The sequence below is a fragment of the Lithohypha guttulata genome, assembly GCF_036872675.1.
Source record: "Lithohypha guttulata strain CCFEE 5908 chromosome Unknown scaffold_5, whole genome shotgun sequence".
Lineage (NCBI taxonomy): Eukaryota > Fungi > Ascomycota > Eurotiomycetes > Chaetothyriales > Trichomeriaceae > Lithohypha > Lithohypha guttulata.
The window spans coordinates 2,065,154-2,082,655 of record NW_027042754.1 but is presented as its reverse complement, the minus strand read 5'-3'; the positions used below and the strand labels follow the sequence as shown (position 1 = coordinate 2,082,655).

Sequence of the window (17,502 nt, the reverse complement as noted above, 5' to 3'; positions counted from 1 at the left end):
ATTGGGTGCAGTATAAAATAGCGTGGCGTTCGGGGCTCTTTTCAACAAAAGCCTGAGCTGGCGTATCATACTGAGGTCTGATTTTTAGAACTGCCTGATAATCTTGAAGGCCCTTTTGGGACGATATCCAGTTCCAATAGATGCACTAGCCACGCACATTCAACGTATGAAGCAGGGACCTTTGTCCATCAGCCCTGGCCATTTGTCGGTGTACCCGACGAGAAAGGCCGTGCTTGCCCAATGACCCCAAAAGGAGCTGGCGGCTGAGACGTAGACCTTGGAGGTTGAGGACTTCGACCGTTATTATCGTTCGAGGTGCTGAAGGGGGATGGTGTACGTTCCTGCTTGTTTTCAAATGCGCGTAGAAAAGTGTTCATACCAGTCGGCGTCTGTCCGTAAGTCGACCAGCTTGGTGTAGGTTCGAAAGGTGCTTGATATGACGAATGTAGCTGGACGTCGCGCTGTTGTTGGGCTAATTGGTCCTGAAATAGAGCGCTTGAAGTTAACGAAGGCGAGGTGAACGATGATGATCGCTTTGAATTTGTGTCAAGACGTGGTGACAGTTGTGCCTGCTCGTTGGGAGTTGGCGCGAAAGGTGTGTTGTAGACACTTGGCAGTAATGGTTGGACGTGCTTCTTAGCAGAATCGGGAGATCGTTGGGACACCGGACTTCCACCAGACGAACGCTGTTGCATTCTTCGTACAATATCCATGGCTGTCAGTTGACCACTGGCAGGGGCTGCTGGCGTGCCCATCAAGATACTGGAGCTTGCAAAAGTTGCAGACGGCTCTTCGACGGCAGTTTGCATAGTCTCGCTACTAGTCAGGTTGAAGGGATCCTGGTCACCATTTGCCTGTGCCCTGATTGACGGTATCTCTGGTGTAGCGACTCCCAACTTTGCAACGACCGGTACCGCCAGGTTGGCAGACGCTGGTCGGCTAGGAGAATCTACGCCATTCATCGAAGCTGTATGCACGTGAGTCCTGCTCTTCCAGACTTGCTTCGGAGGCGAAGGTGGCGCTTGTGGCACTGCACTGTCAGGTATCTGTAGTGCAACGAATTGTGTCTCAACAATCTCGAGGGGTACAAAGCTCAGACCCAGGTCGTCCTAGTCATGTCAGCTTACTTATATACTGTAAACGAATTTGTGCATACCTGCTGTTTGACAAGTCGTAGCGCATCGACCACTAGGTCAGTTGCTCGCATGTGAGTCTCAGCCAACTCCTCCGATGTCTCCTTTCCTCTACCAGTGTCGAATCGGGCTGGCTTTACCTTGGTCTTGTCAACGCCATAATAGCGCCATTCAATGACCTTGGGCGAGTAGGGAGGGAAAGAGAGAGTTCTCTCATCATCTTCCAGGAGATATCCCACCTGTGACGGAGCGAAGACATCGACATGACTTCGCAGCAGGTTCAAGGTTTCTGCGTACGTCCTCATGGCCCCTTCCAAGAACAGGCGAGTTGATTTGAACTTGGTCTCAACCAGCTCGCGCATGTGACTCAAGAGCCAACTACTGTATTGGCGAAGGTGGGGTAGAACACGACGCACGACCAAAGAAAGACGAGACAGGTCTGATAGATCTTGGTCTGGTGTGGGAGGGTCGCCGAGCTCTCTCTTCAATACACTCAATAGGTCCCGGAAAGTCATGAGGTTGAATCGTTGAAACAAGAAATAACTTTGGCAGTTCTTGTCAGCCTCTCGCACAAGCTTCAACTCGGACAACTTCTTCATCAGCACGTTCTTGGTCATGCCTCGCCTAGCTAGATCTTCGGCAGCAATATTGATGAGACAAGCCCGTTGAAGAAAGTGATCCAAAGCAGCAGGTCGTGCATCCTGGTCCGCAAAACACAGGGCAATCATGCCCAAGATGTCCTTAGCTCTTTGCTGGAAAGCCACAAAGTCATACGGGCGGGCATAAGAATGAGCGTGAAAAGCGAGAAAGCGCTTTTCGAGGGAGCTGACCATATCGTCGCCAGATCGGTCCATGAGGGCATAGGATTCCTCCGTGCGCAGAGTCAGTAGCTTCTCGAATTCAGCTTTGATGTTGTCAGCGGCAGTTGGGAAGGGGTTTGTGACTGCTGTAGCTCGGTATAGATAGTATACAGCACCAAGATGGTCTTCGTCGTTTCTAGCGATCACAGCAAGTTGATTGTAACAGGTTCCCTCACCAGGATCCATGCTTAGAGCAAGTTGGTAGTATCCTTTAGCAGGGCCCCAATTACGCTCCTTCAGTTGCAATTCTGTTTCGCGCCATCTTGAAAGATCACCTAGGCGAATGATGCAGAGCTTGCAGGATTTCTCCAAGGTTACGTTTTGCTCTTCGGTAGCAACCTTTGGTGACTGCGCAGTTAAGCCATTCTGGTTCAGCTTCTCAGCGATTTCAAAGACCTTAGGGATGTTTGAGAAATTCGCAGTCAGGCGGCCAATGTAAGCTCGATAATAGCGCTGGCTCGCTCTGATAAAATCGACGTACAGCTTCTCGGCCTTTCGTCGTTCGACATGTTTCCTCTTGCCATCTCCCTCGCGAAAGCCCTTTAACCATAACTTGAATTTACCACTTACTTCGACGTGAAAATTCCACAATCTGTTTTCGACGTCCTCGGCAGATCTGTCCAGAGCGAGGTAAAGTAGAGCGAGATTGCCGGAGCGGACTCTCAATTTCTCGAGTAAAGGTTCAAGGCTTGCATATTCAGGCTCTTTCTGCTTCAAAGCATTCTGTAGTCTTCGTATCGCCGAAGTCACGGCTCTGTAAGCGGGTTGTTAGCCGCTGGTAAGTCTTAGCAGATATGTGAGACGTACTTCGACGCCTCCTCGGCGTGCGTTTCCATAGTAATTTGAGGTAGGGCAAAGTGGTCATAACGACCAAAGGTGCTGGTCAGGATGAATGTTTCGCAGCGCACCACAGTTTAAATGTGCCTGCCATTGACAGTCGCGGATTTAGCACGGTATCTGCAAGTTATCAAGCAGACAAAGGTTTGCAGAAGAGGTGTAAGCAAAGACTGGGAATATCTGAAGTAATGGTTGTTCGAGAACCAGAATCCGCGCAAGCGTACCAAACACAGCGGAGTCACGACCGAAACGAGGGTGAAAGAAAGTTCCTATGGCAATCTGAAAATGGCCGAGAGATGGGAGAATTGCCACATAAGAATGAGGTCACAGGCTGAGTGATCGAACACTTTCACGCGAGACCAGAAATGCATGAATCTCTTTCAGCATGGGGATCGAGTTCCTTACACTCACTTCTTCTATCATCAACTCAGCTTAGCATGAAAAGATCACTACAATTGCTGCGTCCTGTGCAGCAATTCAAGGATAGACCAATATGCGGCTCTTGCAGGAAAGAGCTGCGCCGAGCAGCATCGACTCAAGCTGCAGCAATTGCTGAGGATCCCAGCCAGGAACTCGAATCAAACAGTTCCTTCAATCTTCCACCTCCTTCTGAACAGGATGCGACTAGGTTTGATCCACTGAAATCTACGCGATACAGGGAGAAGAAAAAGCAGGCACTTCCTTCCAGCAGGTATGAGAACAAGAATGCTTTGGCAGATGACAGCTAATCGAGCGCCAGATATCAATATCGCTCTCCTCGCTTCGACCGTGGTCCATTAGCACCACATCGTCCGCCTCCTCTGACAGATCCTGCCTCGCGACAGTTTGTACCAGGGCCTTTTTCGCAATCACGCCTTGAGAGCACGTATCACAGCACAATCGCCGCGGATTACATGGCAATGACTTATCAGCATCGACCGCCTGGCTTCAAACCACCCGAGAAAGGTCCAAGACTGCGCGCATGGGAGGGCGACAATCCATACTTTGCGAACAGAAAACTTAGAGGTCCAAGAGGAGGTGATGTGCTGCGTTTGTTAAGAAAACCAATCACCTTCAGAAACATTCCAATGATCGAAAGACTTACTGTTCATACATATTGCAGAGACGTTATTAGATCGGGCTCAGCTGTTCTCCATGTCGCCGGCATGGTCTTACAAGAGATCACTGGTCAGCGTGTTATTACCCACAAGTCGAAACATCCCGAACAAGGCTTCGGTTTGCAGAAGGGCATCCCTATCGCTGCAACAGTGGATCTCAAGGGCGAGGCCATGTATCATTTCATGGACAAACTGGTCAATGTTGTCATGCCTAGAATCAAAGACTGGAGGGGAGTCAGAGCGACGACAGGGGACAACTCCGGCAATCTTACATTTGGTTTCGAGCCGGACGTGACTGGTACTTTTCCTGAGGTTGAGAACAATTACGATGCATACCCGCCTAAGATGATTCCTGGTCTGCATATCACGATACACACAACTGCCAGAGCCGACAAAGACGCAAGATTGCTATTGGAAGCATTTGGCATTCCGTTCTACGGCAAGGTCGTGGACTGAGCGAATACGAGCGACAAAAAGCCCTCTGACCATCAGAATTCGAAAGACCCAAACGAAGAGCATTTTAGCAGAGCAAAAACGGCGAGTCACGGGCAGCTACTACATTTTGCCATGTCGCTGGGCTGTCAGTTTCTTCGCTGTTCAGATACATACGGGTGGGCCGACATTCAAAGAGTACGTCCATTGTGGCAATGTTACTGTGAAGAGCCTCATTCTAAGTACTGGTAACAGTATAGAACCTGATGCCTTACCACCCTTCAGTTGCTCAGCAGGTCATCGTGGCACTTATATAGCATCGGAGTCTTCATCGAGAGAGACAGCTCAAAATCGTTGTCTTGCGTTCGAGCTGATGAGGACGAGATTCGAACAGGATGTGGAGGCAGTGTGAAGCACACAAGATCAGTGAGCTTATTGCCTGAATGCCTGACACCAAAAATAGCGGCAGTCGCAAGCCGTGTTCCTCGAGAGAAAGCGTTTATGTAGATTACCTGTAAGATTTACAACCTATTGAACACGAGATCTGTACTCGTCCTCACGTATGCCATTTCCTACTGATACTTGGGCGGCACTCATATTTCCACCCCAAGACATATCGCCAAGGCCGCTTTGCTCTTCGAAGTCCGGCACGAAGCTATCGGCCAATATCATCATAACACTTTAAGGTCGGAATCCGAACGGGCTGATAAATTCAAAATCAGGGTGAAACTATATCGAAGTGCCTTGAGCACATACTACCTCGAAAATCCATTCACCATCCTCGTCCTGCAAAAATGGCAGCCCCTACCAAATCTCAACTCCTAGGCGACCCACAATCCAACCAATCCACCCCCTCAATATCTCGCGCCACAACCCCCCTCAACAACTCAAGCCGTCCCACCCACGATTCATCCGGCCACCTGCTCCCCGCCATCCTCTGCCTGCACGGCGGCGGATCCAACGCCACTGTCTTCAAAATCCAATCTCGCCGCCTCATCTGGAACCTCCAGGGTCAATTCCGCTTCGTCTTCGCCCAGGCAAGTATAGAAGGAACACCCGGCTTCGGCATGTTACCTGTCTTTGCGTCGTGCGCGCCCTTCTACAGGTGGGTTGAGCGGCGGTTCAAGATGGGTGAGAGTGAGGTTGAGGAGACGCCCGAGGATGAGATTAGGGGGTTAGATGAGAACTTGGTGAGGGTCATGGAGGAAAACGGTGGTGTGAAGAGTTTTGTGGGTGTGATGGGGTTTTCGCAAGGGGCGAGGTTGGTGCCTGGGTTGTTGTTGAGGCAGAGGATCGAGGAGCGTGATAAGTTGGGTGGGAGTATTTACAAGTTTAAATTTGGGATTATGATTGGGGGGCCGTATCCGCCGATTGCGGTGCATTCCAGGGTTAAGGTGGAGGACTATGAGCTGTTGAAGACGGTGCCTACTGTGCATGCTTGGGGGAGGGATGATCATGTTATTGAGGGATGCAAAAGATTGAGGGAGGCGTGTGATGGAGACGAGTGTTTTCAGATGGCCTTTGAGGGTGGTCACCATATGCCGCTTAAGGATGATGAGGCCAGGGATTTGTGTGATCTCATTATGGCAGCTTGGTATGCAGGAGGTGGGAAGTTTGGGGTGGGTGCGAATAACGAGAATTATTGATGAGAGTTGGGATGCTACGACAGCTTCTTTACTCTAGGCTCTGGCCTACACCTCTCCAAACCACCATGTGGTAGGGCTAAACACTACCAGCACATTGTCGACCAGGTGGTACTCACTAAGGAACTGGGTGTCGGCGCCATATCTGAGAGACCAACTGAACCACAGGAAAGTCCATAGGAAGCCTATAGCATGAGTGAGGGCTAGCAGCTGGTCAGTGGTGGTTCGATCACGACAATACAAGTCGCACATACCTGAGTTACGGAACCCGATCCCTCGCCCCATCGCGATCATGGCGTCCTCCAATGTGATTGCCAATGGCTGGACCATGAAGAAGACAATAGTATTCCAGCCACCATCAGAGTACGGCAAATTCAGACTTCCAACCAGATGCAAGCAAGTCGAGGCAAAGAACGACCAATATAGCCTGAAATATCTCGACACCAAACTGCCTTTCTTCAAACACAAAAGCCGAGCAATGGCGTTGCCAGAAACTTCGAAAGGCCGACGGAGCAGTTGATGCCAGCCATAACCCCAGACTTTACGGACAGTGAAGCATTTGCTGACCTTGCCGTTGAATGGTGGGTAGGATTGTGGTAAATCCAGCTTCAAGCTGACGAAAAGTACTGCTAGCACATGGTACAAAAGACACATCTCGTAACCACTACGGAAGGCTGTCGACCAGACGATTACCATTTGTCTGGATAGGGGCAAGTCCTTGATCGAGCTAATATCAGGATTCCGAAGCAAACTGCGTCGGAGGACGAATGTAGTCAGATCTTCAAGCACGTACGCCTTGACAATTTCGAGTACTTTGTGGCGAACGAAAGATCTACAAACGTTAGAAGGAGATATATTGGTGGTTCGAACGTCCTCGCCTTCGACTTTCCTCCTTAGGTACTTCATCAACATGCGAAACCTGCCAGTTCCAACCTATTCCTCTTAAGCTGCACAGTAACCCGAAGCTTCGCTTCAGCTTCTGCCATAATGCCAACTTGTTGACCTCGTTCGCGGTCTCACGTGTACCATCCTGCTTGTACCGGTAGATGTCCAGATCGAAATTCCTACAGACGACTAAATCGATCCAACGGATCATCAGCCATGTGATTTCGATTGGAATGATATAATCTTCCCCAAGATTCTCGAACTGGTGCTGACGGATATAAAGTAACAAGTAGAGGTATACAGGCAAGGGGATGAGACGACGATGAGGTATACTCCTTGGTAAGAGGAGGGTCAATGTACTGATGGTGTATGCGGTCACGACGACGCCGACACTTGACCCGGGTGGTCGGGACGATGGTGGAAAGTAGATAGGATTCATCTTGGAAAGACCTCTGTCTTCTGGCTAGATGTGCTGGTCGATTATGGAGAAGGTTTCTTATATAGACTGACACTTAGTGGTCAGGCAATATATTGACAGCCAAGCTCGCGAGGTGATCTTATCACATTCGTATCCGTATCCTGGTTTGCCTACTTCAAGTAAGTGGCAGGGGTACGCCTGCATTGTACCTTGGTACCTTCAATGAGCTATTGAACTTTGCTATGGCAATTTCAGTGGACGAGCCCAGATTATGCAAAAACATATAGAATATTGTCTAAGAACACTTGTATGCACCAAGATCCGATACATAGTCCTTTTACGCTGGGTTCAGCAGAGCTGAATCTGTTGTCACTAGCCTTCTTCCGTCACTGCCTCATGCGAGCCTCTTGGATGTCTCGGGAACTCTGTCATACGGTCATCACTGTCGTGTTCAATCATACGTCGTTAATCATTTCCGTCATACTTCGACAAGTGTTTTCTGGCCTTGTTTTCCGATCATTACTACTTCTGCTCAAACCAGGCCTCAATCCTCTCGACCAGATCCGTCTTCTTGGCTCCAGTAGTTGCAATCTTCTTTGAGCTGGCGAACCCTTTCAGATCCGTCACTGTCAATTTTGACAGCTGTCCCTTCTCGTACGTCTTTCGCATATTCTCCTCACTCACAACCTCCCCATTGTCTTTCTTCGACCGCTTCGCTGGCTCATCTGTTTCTTTCGATTTTGTGCCACGAGCAGTTGGTCGTTTCTCACCGAGATTAGCAGCGTCAGGATTTTCTGCTACATGTTCTTTGTACACCTTTTGCAGCTCATTGCCCCATCTGACAGCCTCCTCGCCAACACGTTGATCTATTTGTCGATACTTTGGTCTTGTTTTATCTTCTGACTTTTCGGGAAGATCTTCTTCGAGTGCTATGGCTTGTAGTATGCGATAGTGCCATTGAAGACTTGGATTAGGATATCTATTTGGATCGAATGTGCCCTTTGGTAGATTGAGCTTCTCGATGATTGGTATCATCTCATCTACCAGTCCGTCGGGAGCTCGCAGTGGTGTCTTATGCATGGAGGGTGGATTTTGTCGTAGATCATCAGCGAATGGCAAAGGAATAAGATGAAGGCCTTGTGGACATCCAGTCTTTGAAACGGCTGCCTGGTTCGTCCCTGCATCGGCGCCGATGGCACTCAATGTGGGCAGAATCGCTGCGAGGACTGGCGTGGCATTCTTTCGTGGTATCAACCAGGATAATCCGAAAACCTGTTTCTTCAACATGTTCTGGTACAACGCACTAAAGACGCGAATGCTGCCAATGTAATCCTCCTCGAATGGATAAATAAAGGTCGAGTTCTTAGTATTAGCCCATACTGGTAGAGCAGTCGTTGGTTTGAAGCCAATGAGACGAATGATGGGACCTCCAAAATCTCGTAGTTTGCTTAGTTCTTCTTGCGAAAAGGTTATATGTTCACCGCCAAAGGTATAAGCCTTTTTGATCTCTGCCTTTTCAACGTTGCGAGATCCGCTCTCGAAGTCGTCTGCGTATCTTGTGGTTCGCCCTTTCACAATTTCCGGCTTTTCACCACTAACATAAATGTAAGTGCTTCTGACTGGTTTCTGATGTTTGTAGAGGAGAAAGCCTTTGACACCAATACGCAGCCCGGGCGCGATCTCCAGATGTGCAGCTGAAAATAGTGCACGCTTGGGCGTCGCACGCGAAGATATGGTTGATATTAGTGACTGTAGTAGAGAAATACCATCAGCATTGCCTGTCCTCAGACGACTCTTATCAACGTCCATCAGCGACGAAGGATTGTACATGATCGCGTCTGGGTCGGATGGACTGGATTTGTACACAATATCATCCCAGAAGAGCTTTGTCTCGAACGCATGTTTAGCTGAAGAGATCGGGAAGAGCTCAATTACGACGCCGAGATCGTACAGATCCTTAGCTCTTACAGTGGCCTGCGAACGATAGGACTTGTCATCGGAATGAGGATTGTCATTGTCGGTTACAATGAACAGTCGTCGGGATGTGAAATTTGCGGCCTTCTGCTGAAAGATCTGGTTGGCGCAAAAGAGCATAGTGTGCATGGATACTGGTTCACCTGAAACCTGGAAGAGGTTTTTGGCATCCTCACTGTCGCTGTCATCTTCGATTAATGATTTTAGTGCCTTCACGTCTTCCGCTTCTGGTATATCCAGATCGGTCAGCAGGTAGCAATGCGGGAACGACCAACCACCCCGAGTGGTTTCGTCTTCGTTGTAGAACTTTGATGCTTCGGTACCGTACAAGAGTATACCCATCAAGTCCTTGGGCGCTGATATGATACGTTGCTGCATCAGATGATAGGCGCATTTCAGTGCTGCTTCGAGTGGTGAGCTAGTATCCGCTTTCTCGGATGTTATTTGAGGTCGTCGCAGCATAGAGTCGCTGACTTCTACGGCGAAAAGGACTGCGTCTTTCACAGTCTTATAGCCAGTCTCGTCAACGTCCTCTTCCTCTTCATCATCGTCGGCATCGTGCGAAGGACCATTGTCCTTGGACCGATATGGCAAGGTGGACATTTTGACGATCTCTGAGGGTATGGATAATACAATTTGGTGAAAGCAGCACAGATATCAGTTGTTCTTTGGGACGCGATTCAGGCAAGTATTCAACGCGCTATTTCGCGCAGTCACGTTTCGGCGATAGAGCATCCATGAATTCGAGAAAGCGCTATTGGTTAGTGGCAAAGTGAAGATCGTCATGCTCTTCGGTCTGTTCTTCGGAATCCACCCAAGTTGCAAGACATTATTTTGTCAACCATGATCTCGCCTTCTTCGTTCCTTTAGCCTCTCTATAGAAGTCACCGAAGTCGTTCATTTTCTCTATTCAGTGTAACAGACCCTTCGACTCTGTGCACTAACCGTACACTGTCGAGTCTTTCTTCCCTCAGGATGGCAAACCGGGCAACGTCTGCGGCGGCGCGGGCGCTGCAGCTTGCAGCTTCCCGACCAAACTTGTTCTGCTCGAGACAAGGACTCAGAAAAGCCTGCATGGCGACGGTAGCACCTCCGGTGACGCAGAATTCTATGAGCAAGAGAGGTCCGACTGCTATGGTTTTTATGAACATGGGTGGTCCTTCCACGACAGACGAGGTCGGCGACTTTCTCAGCAGACTATTTTCCGATGGCGATCTAATACCGCTTGGTAGACTACAAAACTACCTGGGACCTTTAATATCGAGAAGAAGGACGCCGAAAATACAGAAGCAGTATGCAGATATTGGTGGCGGTTCCCCGATACGCAAGTGGTCGGAGTACCAGTGCGAAGAGATGTGCAAAATCCTTGATCAAATATCACCCGAGACAGCACCACATAAGCCATATGTTGCATTTCGATATGCAAACCCTCTGACCGAGCACATGTACGAGCAAATGCTCAAGGACGGATTCGGTAATGGGAAAGGTGGAAGAGCTGTTGCATTCACACAATATCCACAATATTCCTGCTCCACGACCGGCAGCTCACTGAACGAGCTTTGGAAATGGAGGAACCGTTTGGAAGGCAAGAGAGCGAGTGGTGACATGCATCCACCAGGTTCGATAACCTGGAGTGTGATTGACCGATGGCCGACTCATTCAGGATTGGTGGAAGCCTTTGCGCAGAACATCGAAGCACAAGTAAAGACGTACCCGGAAGATAGGAGGAAAGACGTGGTGTTGTTGTTCTCCGCTCACAGCTTACCTATGAGCGTGGTCAATAGAGGCGACCCATATCCTGCTGAGGTAGCAGCTACAGTCTATGCGGTTATGTCCAGACTTGGGTTCTCTAACCCATATCGGTTGACTTGGCAGTCGCAAGTTGGCCCATCCGCATGGCTTGGAGCACAGACCAGCGACACGGTTCGAGAGTACGTCAAGCGAGGACATACGGACCTCGTTTTGGTGCCAATCGCCTTCACCAGCGACCACATTGAAACACTATACGAAATCGACAAAGAAGTTATGCACGAGGACGCTCAGGGACATCCAGGCGTCAAGAGAGCCGAGAGTTTGAATGGCAGCAAAGTGTTTATCCAAGCTCTGGCTGATATCGCCAAAGCACACCTCGAAAGTGGACAAAGTTGCTCGAAGCAAATGGGTTTGCGCTGTCAGGGTTGCACGAGCGAACGTTGCTTAGAATCGAAAAAATTCTTTGCTGGTGAGCAAGCCTTCACGAGTGGAACTGTAGTAAGATAGTTGGTAATTTTAATATCGTGCTGTCTATCACAGGTGTGTGCCTGTAAGTCCCCTGAAATCTGTATATTAGAAGAAGCCGTTTCGACCGTGTCGACCGCGAGCACAGAAGGTAGATATCCGGGTGCTTATCAATCCGTGGCTTTGAGATCTGGCCAGGCATTGCGTTGCCGTCTTACCAGGGTTCCAATCACCCAATCGGGCACATCTCGTCCGGGAATTTCACCTACAATGTCCGGGGGATACTCAACTTCGCCCGTATCTACTGCATGTGTTGACGACATTTTGGAATTTGGTTTCAGGCTTCCGCATTTACAATACTGTCTGATATTCTTCTATCGTTGGCCTTGCGTATAGCCGTTCAATTGCTGTACTTCAGTATCCGGAAAGCGATCGCAGAGTTGGCAGATAAAAATGTCTACATAAAGCGAACCAGAACCGATTATCCCAGCATTCAGGGTTGTTGTCGGAGGTTCCAAAGTCTATCGCCGATCCCGCAGTTTGGACAAAATGAACCAAGAAGATGTATACGCTGAAGAAGCACAAGAGGAGTTGTTGAATCGGGAATCGCAGGACAGCACGCACAGGCAACGTCGACCGAAAAGTAATGTTCGCTTTGACGCGACAGACACAACATCGGACATTGAGGATGAAAACAGTCCTTTGATAGACAACCTTCTATCGCCACGACGGCCAGGTCAAAAAAGAGGCTATAGCTATGAGCGAGCCATTAACGAGCCATGGACTGGGGCGCACGGGAGAGGCCATTTACCTTGGTACAAGAAGCCATCGGTAAGTCGCGGGTCCAATCTGCTTGCCACTGACAAACACTAACATCGACACAGGTATACTGGCTTCTGCCAGCTTTCTTCCCCTTCTGCATAGCATTTGGCGGTATTATAGTTCCAAAAACCTACCTCGTCCAAGACCTGATATGCAGAGACCTCATGAGAGACCGAGCCCTCAAAGATCCAACCTTTAGTTTCGCCCCAATTAGCCCAGGACTTAGGAATCCAGTATGCGACGATGACAACGAAGTCCAGGCAAAGACAGCATTGTTCTCAACGTATACCAGCTTGCTCTCGGGCATATTCTCAGCAATTGTTGCTCCGCATTTTGGCGCTCTGTCTGACAGAATTGGGAGAAAACCCGTTATTGTGTGTGCAACCTTTGGCTCCTTCATTGGTGAACTCATCACAATCATTGTTGGCACAAATCCTGAAAGTATATCTGTATACTGGCTACTTCTAGGAGCTCTGGCGGATGGGCTCTGTGGTTCCTTTACTACAAGCATGGCTTTGTGCTTCGCCTATGCGTCTGACTGCACGGCGCCAGAGCGGAGAAACGTGGCATTTGGACATTTCCATGCAAACCTTTTCGCAGGCATTGCCTTTGGACCGGTCGTTGCCGCAATCCTCATGAAGGCTACTGGTAACAATGTTATGGTTCCTTTCTACTTCGCCCTCGGATGTCATGTCTTCTTCATTCTCTTCACCAGTCTGGTGGTACCGGAGTCATTGTCCAAGGAACGGCAAATAATTGCTCGTGAGCGACACAGAAACGAGCGCTCGGGTCGACAATGGTCCACTAAAGACCTAAACATCTTTGGTCCACTGTCCATCCTGTGGCCTAAAGGGCCTGGCTCCTCACCCAAGCTCCGTCGCAATCTGGTCACACTGGCTGCGATCGATACCCTGATGTTCGGCGTCGCTATGGGCACTATGCAGATCGTCCTGATATATGCAAGAAAGCGATTCCATTGGGATCCTACGCAGTCCGCTGGTTATCTGTCCACAGTCAACATTTGCAGAGTTAGTGTTCTCCTTTTCATTCTACCTCTGATTACACGATGGGTCAGAGGTCCTGCTTCAGAACAACCTAAAGGGCATCGTGGCTCTGACAAGCTCGATCTTGGTATCATTCGGGTTTCGATCATATTCGATCTGATAGGCTATCTTGGTTATGCTTTCACGCCCTCCGGGCCTGTCATGGTCATTTCTGGTATGGTAGCATCGCTGGGAGGTATTGGACCTCCTACTTTGCAGTCATCCATGACGAAGCACATCCCTGCTGATCGGACAGGGCAGGTCCTAGGTGCATCCGGGCTCCTGCATGCGCTTGCTCGCGTTGTGGCACCTGTCATCTTCAACCTTATCTACAGTAGAACCGTTGCTACTTTTGCAGGTCTTGTCTTTGTCTGCCTTGGAAGCATATTCGTTGTTGTATTTGTACTGAGTTGGTTCATCAGACCAGGCGTGTACCTAGATGAGAAGCTCGAGTCAGAGTCTGGAAGGGAGGAGGATGGACAATCTTTGTAGTTGTTAAGCTATGTAACGACGTGGCAGCAATGTGCTTGGTCGATCTGTACAAATGTACAACAGATATGGTGGGGGTTGAATAGAAGACACCAATCAGAAAGCGTTAAAAGTACGTGAGTTCAGAGTTCAGCCTATAGGCCTCATTGCATCTTCTAGAGGACTCGTTGGTTCCCACAATGGCTGCGGGTGCCAGAGCTCGTATGGATAATTAGTCCTGATTGTACAGTGGTGGGCTAACAGCGTTGTCCGAGCTCGTGCAGTTGAATATTTGCTCAGCTCGTGACATAGCGTGAGCTACTGTATCTAAGAGCATTTGTGCCCTACTGCGACATATGACAGGAATTGCTATTGACACGAACGAGAGCTATAGGGTACCCGTGGATCGACGTGAAAGAGTACCAGGTCCTCCGCCGAATAAATTTGCCTGAAGCCTAGACCCCACGTTCAGCCGCTCCCTGGATCTGGAGTACTGTGTTGAGAGCTGGCCGTCTTCAAAGCTGATCAAACCCAAGAGTTCTACTCATGAATGCACATATGAAGAGCATTCGCGACAGATAGTACTTCTCGACTGAATGGTCGTCTTGCAAGATGAAACCATCCACGGACTCCCTGTCAAGCAAAACAGGAGGATTGAGTCGGTTTCTAAGCAAACGGGAGAAGACTCACAAACACCACACTCTAGGCACCCACCTACCAGGACGTCACGAAGTAAAGGTAAGCCAACGAGGAATTATGAAGATCAGGCTTGTGTACTTCCCAGTGCTCTTTCCCGAGATATTCTTCCATGTGTCAAACGGCCAATATCATTCCTTCATCAACCACAACGATCCCATTGCCAAGCATTTCACATGCTGATTATGGGTGCTCAGAATTCGAGCACAGGAAGTCTCGAGAAGATACCCGAGTCGTATGATCCTTCGTCACCTGCCGACTTTTACGGTCTCTTCATCGATGCAGGCAAGCCTTCCAAAGATGAAGAAGCAAAGGTAGATCTATCAGCTTGTTCAATTGGCACATAACTCACGCAAGCAGATCAAGTCTCTTAGGCAAAGAGTACTGGACACGAAGGAAGTTTTCCTCAAGCAAGGTCACATACTATGGGCTATCCGCTCAAAAGTAAGTGGTGGAGATAGCGCCATTGCATATGAACTACTGGTGGCTCTGTCCAATGCATCGGAAGGTATCTTGACCCCCTTTGACCCAAACACCAGATTGACGGGTGCTGTGAATCGCCACGCCGTGACGTGCTACCTGGACTCTACGCTCTTCTCGATCTTCTCACGTCTCGATAGCTTTGAAGCCATGCTCTATAATTCCGTCGAGGATGTGCAGAAGCAGAAGCTTTCCTTCTTGTTGAGGCTATGGGTTAACCTACTGAGATCAGGCGTACTCATCACAACTGACATAACAAAAGAGATCCAAGAGTGTCTGGCGAAATGTGGTTGGGAGGATGCTCGAGAGTTGCATCAGCAGGACGCGTCTGAAGCCTTCACTTTCATCACGGAGCAGCTAAATCTACCCTTGCTAACACTGCAGATGTCGATACATCATGCCGGTAAACATGACTCAGATGATAAGAAATACGTGAACGAACGACTATTGGAGGTTGCTATACCAACACTAGAGAACGGCGAATACCCCAAAGAAATCAAGCTTGAAGACTGCTTGGAGGAATACTTTAACAACCGCATAGAAGTCAAACGCTATCTACAAAGAAGGAACACATTACAGTCTACAAACTCAATCGATTCAAAGGCTAAAGAGGCCGGCATATCTGTTCATGTCGAAACGGTTGAACTCGATGGCGACGCACCTACACCTTTGACGCCACTTTCGCCCATGCCTCCCGCCCTACCTACCAGGCCTGCCAATAGACATCGAGCCTCCAGCCTCATTCAAGAACGTTTTGTGCCAGAGAAGACACAGCTGTCAGGATCACCAATGGATGACACAAGATCGGCTATTGGACGACTGAGACAAGGTAGCATAAGAAAAGAGGTTCAGATCCCAGCATGGCAGGCTTACAGTCTGATACCCTGGTATACCAACGTTGCACCATCAACCGATGCACAAGTTGCGGCGCACTTCTCTTCGAAGAGACCTGTACTAGGTTTGTGCCTGAAGCGATACTCTTTCACAAGTGCAGGCGAGGCCGTAAGATTAGACACATATGTCGATATTCCTATTGAGATTGGACTCCCTTATTTTATCCATGACGACAACATGGATGAAGACGGACCTCTCTACGGCAACTTCAAGCTCTCCTTGCAGTCAGTCGTTTGCCACCGAGGCATTTCTGTTGATTCTGGCCATTACGTCTCCCTGGTTCGGAGCACTGCAAACATGAAAGGCAGTGAGGGGGAGACGTCTCAATGGCTCCGGTTTGATGACCTCGCACCGAACAGGGTAAGCTCGGTCGATATCTACCAAGCACTAAAGAACGAAACACCATACCTCTTGTTTTACCAGATCCTTCCCGTAGACGGCGACCCTGGTAATCTCACGGCAGGCGAGATATCCTCGCCTGGTCTAGAAACAGTCAAAGAGGTCGATACAGCCACATCAAGCAGCGCTCCGCCTGCTATTGGGCCTATTAGAGCAGTGGATGGGACCAACGAGCAAGCAGCTTCGAGTCGACCTACTTCAGCTGCTAGCTCAAGCGAAACTCCAAGAGGTAGGACACCCGACTTCGATGCCAGTCGCAGACCAAGTGCCATATCTTTCGTTGATTACTTACCACGATCTTCTCGAAAGTCACTTGAGCTTACTCAAGAACAAGGTGCAATCATGGAGCACAAGAAGAGTGGCTCGTTCAACAACGGCCTCACGAAGACGTGGTCCAAGCTTGGTATGCGTACATCCAGGAAGAACAGCAAAGAGGATGTCGCTGTGGAAGAGAAGTCCGAAAGAAGTCAGAGCGGACCACAGATACAAGTTGAGCGAGTCAGTACCATAACCCCACCTGAAGAGACGATTCAGGACAGGACAAGAAACAAAAGTGAGCCTGGCTTGACCAGCACAGCGCCGCCGGAGGTTGGCCATGGTGCCATAGCGACAGATCTGGGCCGATCACGCAGTAAACGTGACAAGAGTAGGGGTAGAAGGCTCAAGGTTGGAAAAGGCAAGCCGGATGAGCAAGACCGCGAGTGCACTGTGATGTGAGATTGGCAGTTCTACACATATTATTAGGTCACCTTTGATGCATGGCGTCTGGAGTTGGACATAAGAAAATAAGATACCCTGGTTGTACACACTTTATACATACAAGTTCTGGTCTCATTGCCCAGTACCATGGCCGAGCTTCCAAGACCTGTAGCAATGCCTAAACCCGCGTCTACCCTCTGTCGATAAACTGCACGGCGTCGAGAAGAACCTGATGCACGTGGTGTACTGGTCAGCAAAGATGTTGCTCTACTAGCTGCCAACCGTATCAAAGCGAGCGGTCGCTCTTGCCATGACTGAAGTGGTGGAATCTGAGTTGACCCGAGAACCTGATTGCCTGGCTCGATGGACGAATGACGTCGGTTACATACGCGGGACAACCCGAGTTCTTCGAAGTGCAACCTCGATACATTCTGAGATACCTGTATTCGTTTGATTGCTGTCCTCGACTCTAGTCAACTCTCCGTGATTAGTCCAATTCTAGACA

The 17,502-nt window shown here is 49.3% G+C and overlaps 7 protein-coding genes across 7 annotated transcripts; 5 read left to right on the top strand and 2 right to left on the bottom strand.

The window, feature by feature from the left end:
* Positions 1–188: 188 nt before the first annotated feature.
* Positions 189–2,829, bottom strand: LTR64_007230 (uncharacterized protein; the record flags this gene model as incomplete). Its single annotated transcript, XM_064901553.1, has 3 exons — positions 189–1,109; positions 1,157–2,747; positions 2,801–2,829. The coding sequence occupies 3 exons, from the start codon at positions 2,827–2,829 to the stop codon at positions 189–191; spliced, it is 2,541 nt and encodes an 846-aa protein (XP_064752629.1).
* Positions 2,830–3,267: 438 nt separating this feature from the next.
* mrpl7 (54S ribosomal protein L7, mitochondrial) lies at positions 3,268–4,383 on the top strand (the record flags this gene model as incomplete). The annotated part of the gene is made up of 2 exons (XM_064901552.1): positions 3,268–3,521; positions 3,570–4,383. The coding sequence occupies 2 exons, from the start codon at positions 3,268–3,270 to the stop codon at positions 4,381–4,383; spliced, it is 1,068 nt and encodes a 355-aa protein (XP_064752628.1).
* A 770-nt stretch (positions 4,384–5,153) lies between these two features.
* LTR64_007228 (uncharacterized protein) lies at positions 5,154–6,182 on the top strand (the record flags this gene model as incomplete). The annotated part of the gene is made up of 2 exons (XM_064901551.1): positions 5,154–5,982; positions 6,043–6,182. 2 exons carry the CDS (start codon positions 5,154–5,156, stop codon positions 6,180–6,182), a joined length of 969 nt encoding a protein of 322 aa, XP_064752627.1.
* Positions 6,183–7,827: 1,645 nt separating this feature from the next.
* On the bottom strand, positions 7,828–9,882 carry KU70 (ATP-dependent DNA helicase II subunit 1; the record flags this gene model as incomplete). Its single annotated transcript, XM_064901550.1, has 2 exons — positions 7,828–8,999; positions 9,072–9,882. The coding sequence occupies 2 exons, from the start codon at positions 9,880–9,882 to the stop codon at positions 7,828–7,830; spliced, it is 1,983 nt and encodes a 660-aa protein (XP_064752626.1).
* Positions 9,883–10,254: 372 nt separating this feature from the next.
* HEM15 (ferrochelatase hem15) lies at positions 10,255–11,585 on the top strand (the record flags this gene model as incomplete). Its single annotated transcript, XM_064901549.1, has 2 exons — positions 10,255–11,500; positions 11,572–11,585. 2 exons carry the CDS (start codon positions 10,255–10,257, stop codon positions 11,583–11,585), a joined length of 1,260 nt encoding a protein of 419 aa, XP_064752625.1.
* Positions 11,586–12,045: 460 nt separating this feature from the next.
* On the top strand, positions 12,046–13,853 carry LTR64_007225 (uncharacterized protein; the record flags this gene model as incomplete). Its single annotated transcript, XM_064901548.1, has 2 exons — positions 12,046–12,327; positions 12,381–13,853. 2 exons carry the CDS (start codon positions 12,046–12,048, stop codon positions 13,851–13,853), a joined length of 1,755 nt encoding a protein of 584 aa, XP_064752624.1.
* An 857-nt stretch (positions 13,854–14,710) lies between these two features.
* On the top strand, positions 14,711–17,015 carry LTR64_007224 (uncharacterized protein; the record flags this gene model as incomplete). Its single annotated transcript, XM_064901547.1, has 2 exons — positions 14,711–14,839; positions 14,886–17,015. The coding sequence occupies 2 exons, from the start codon at positions 14,711–14,713 to the stop codon at positions 17,013–17,015; spliced, it is 2,259 nt and encodes a 752-aa protein (XP_064752623.1).
* Between the last annotated feature and the right edge of the window lie 487 nt (positions 17,016–17,502).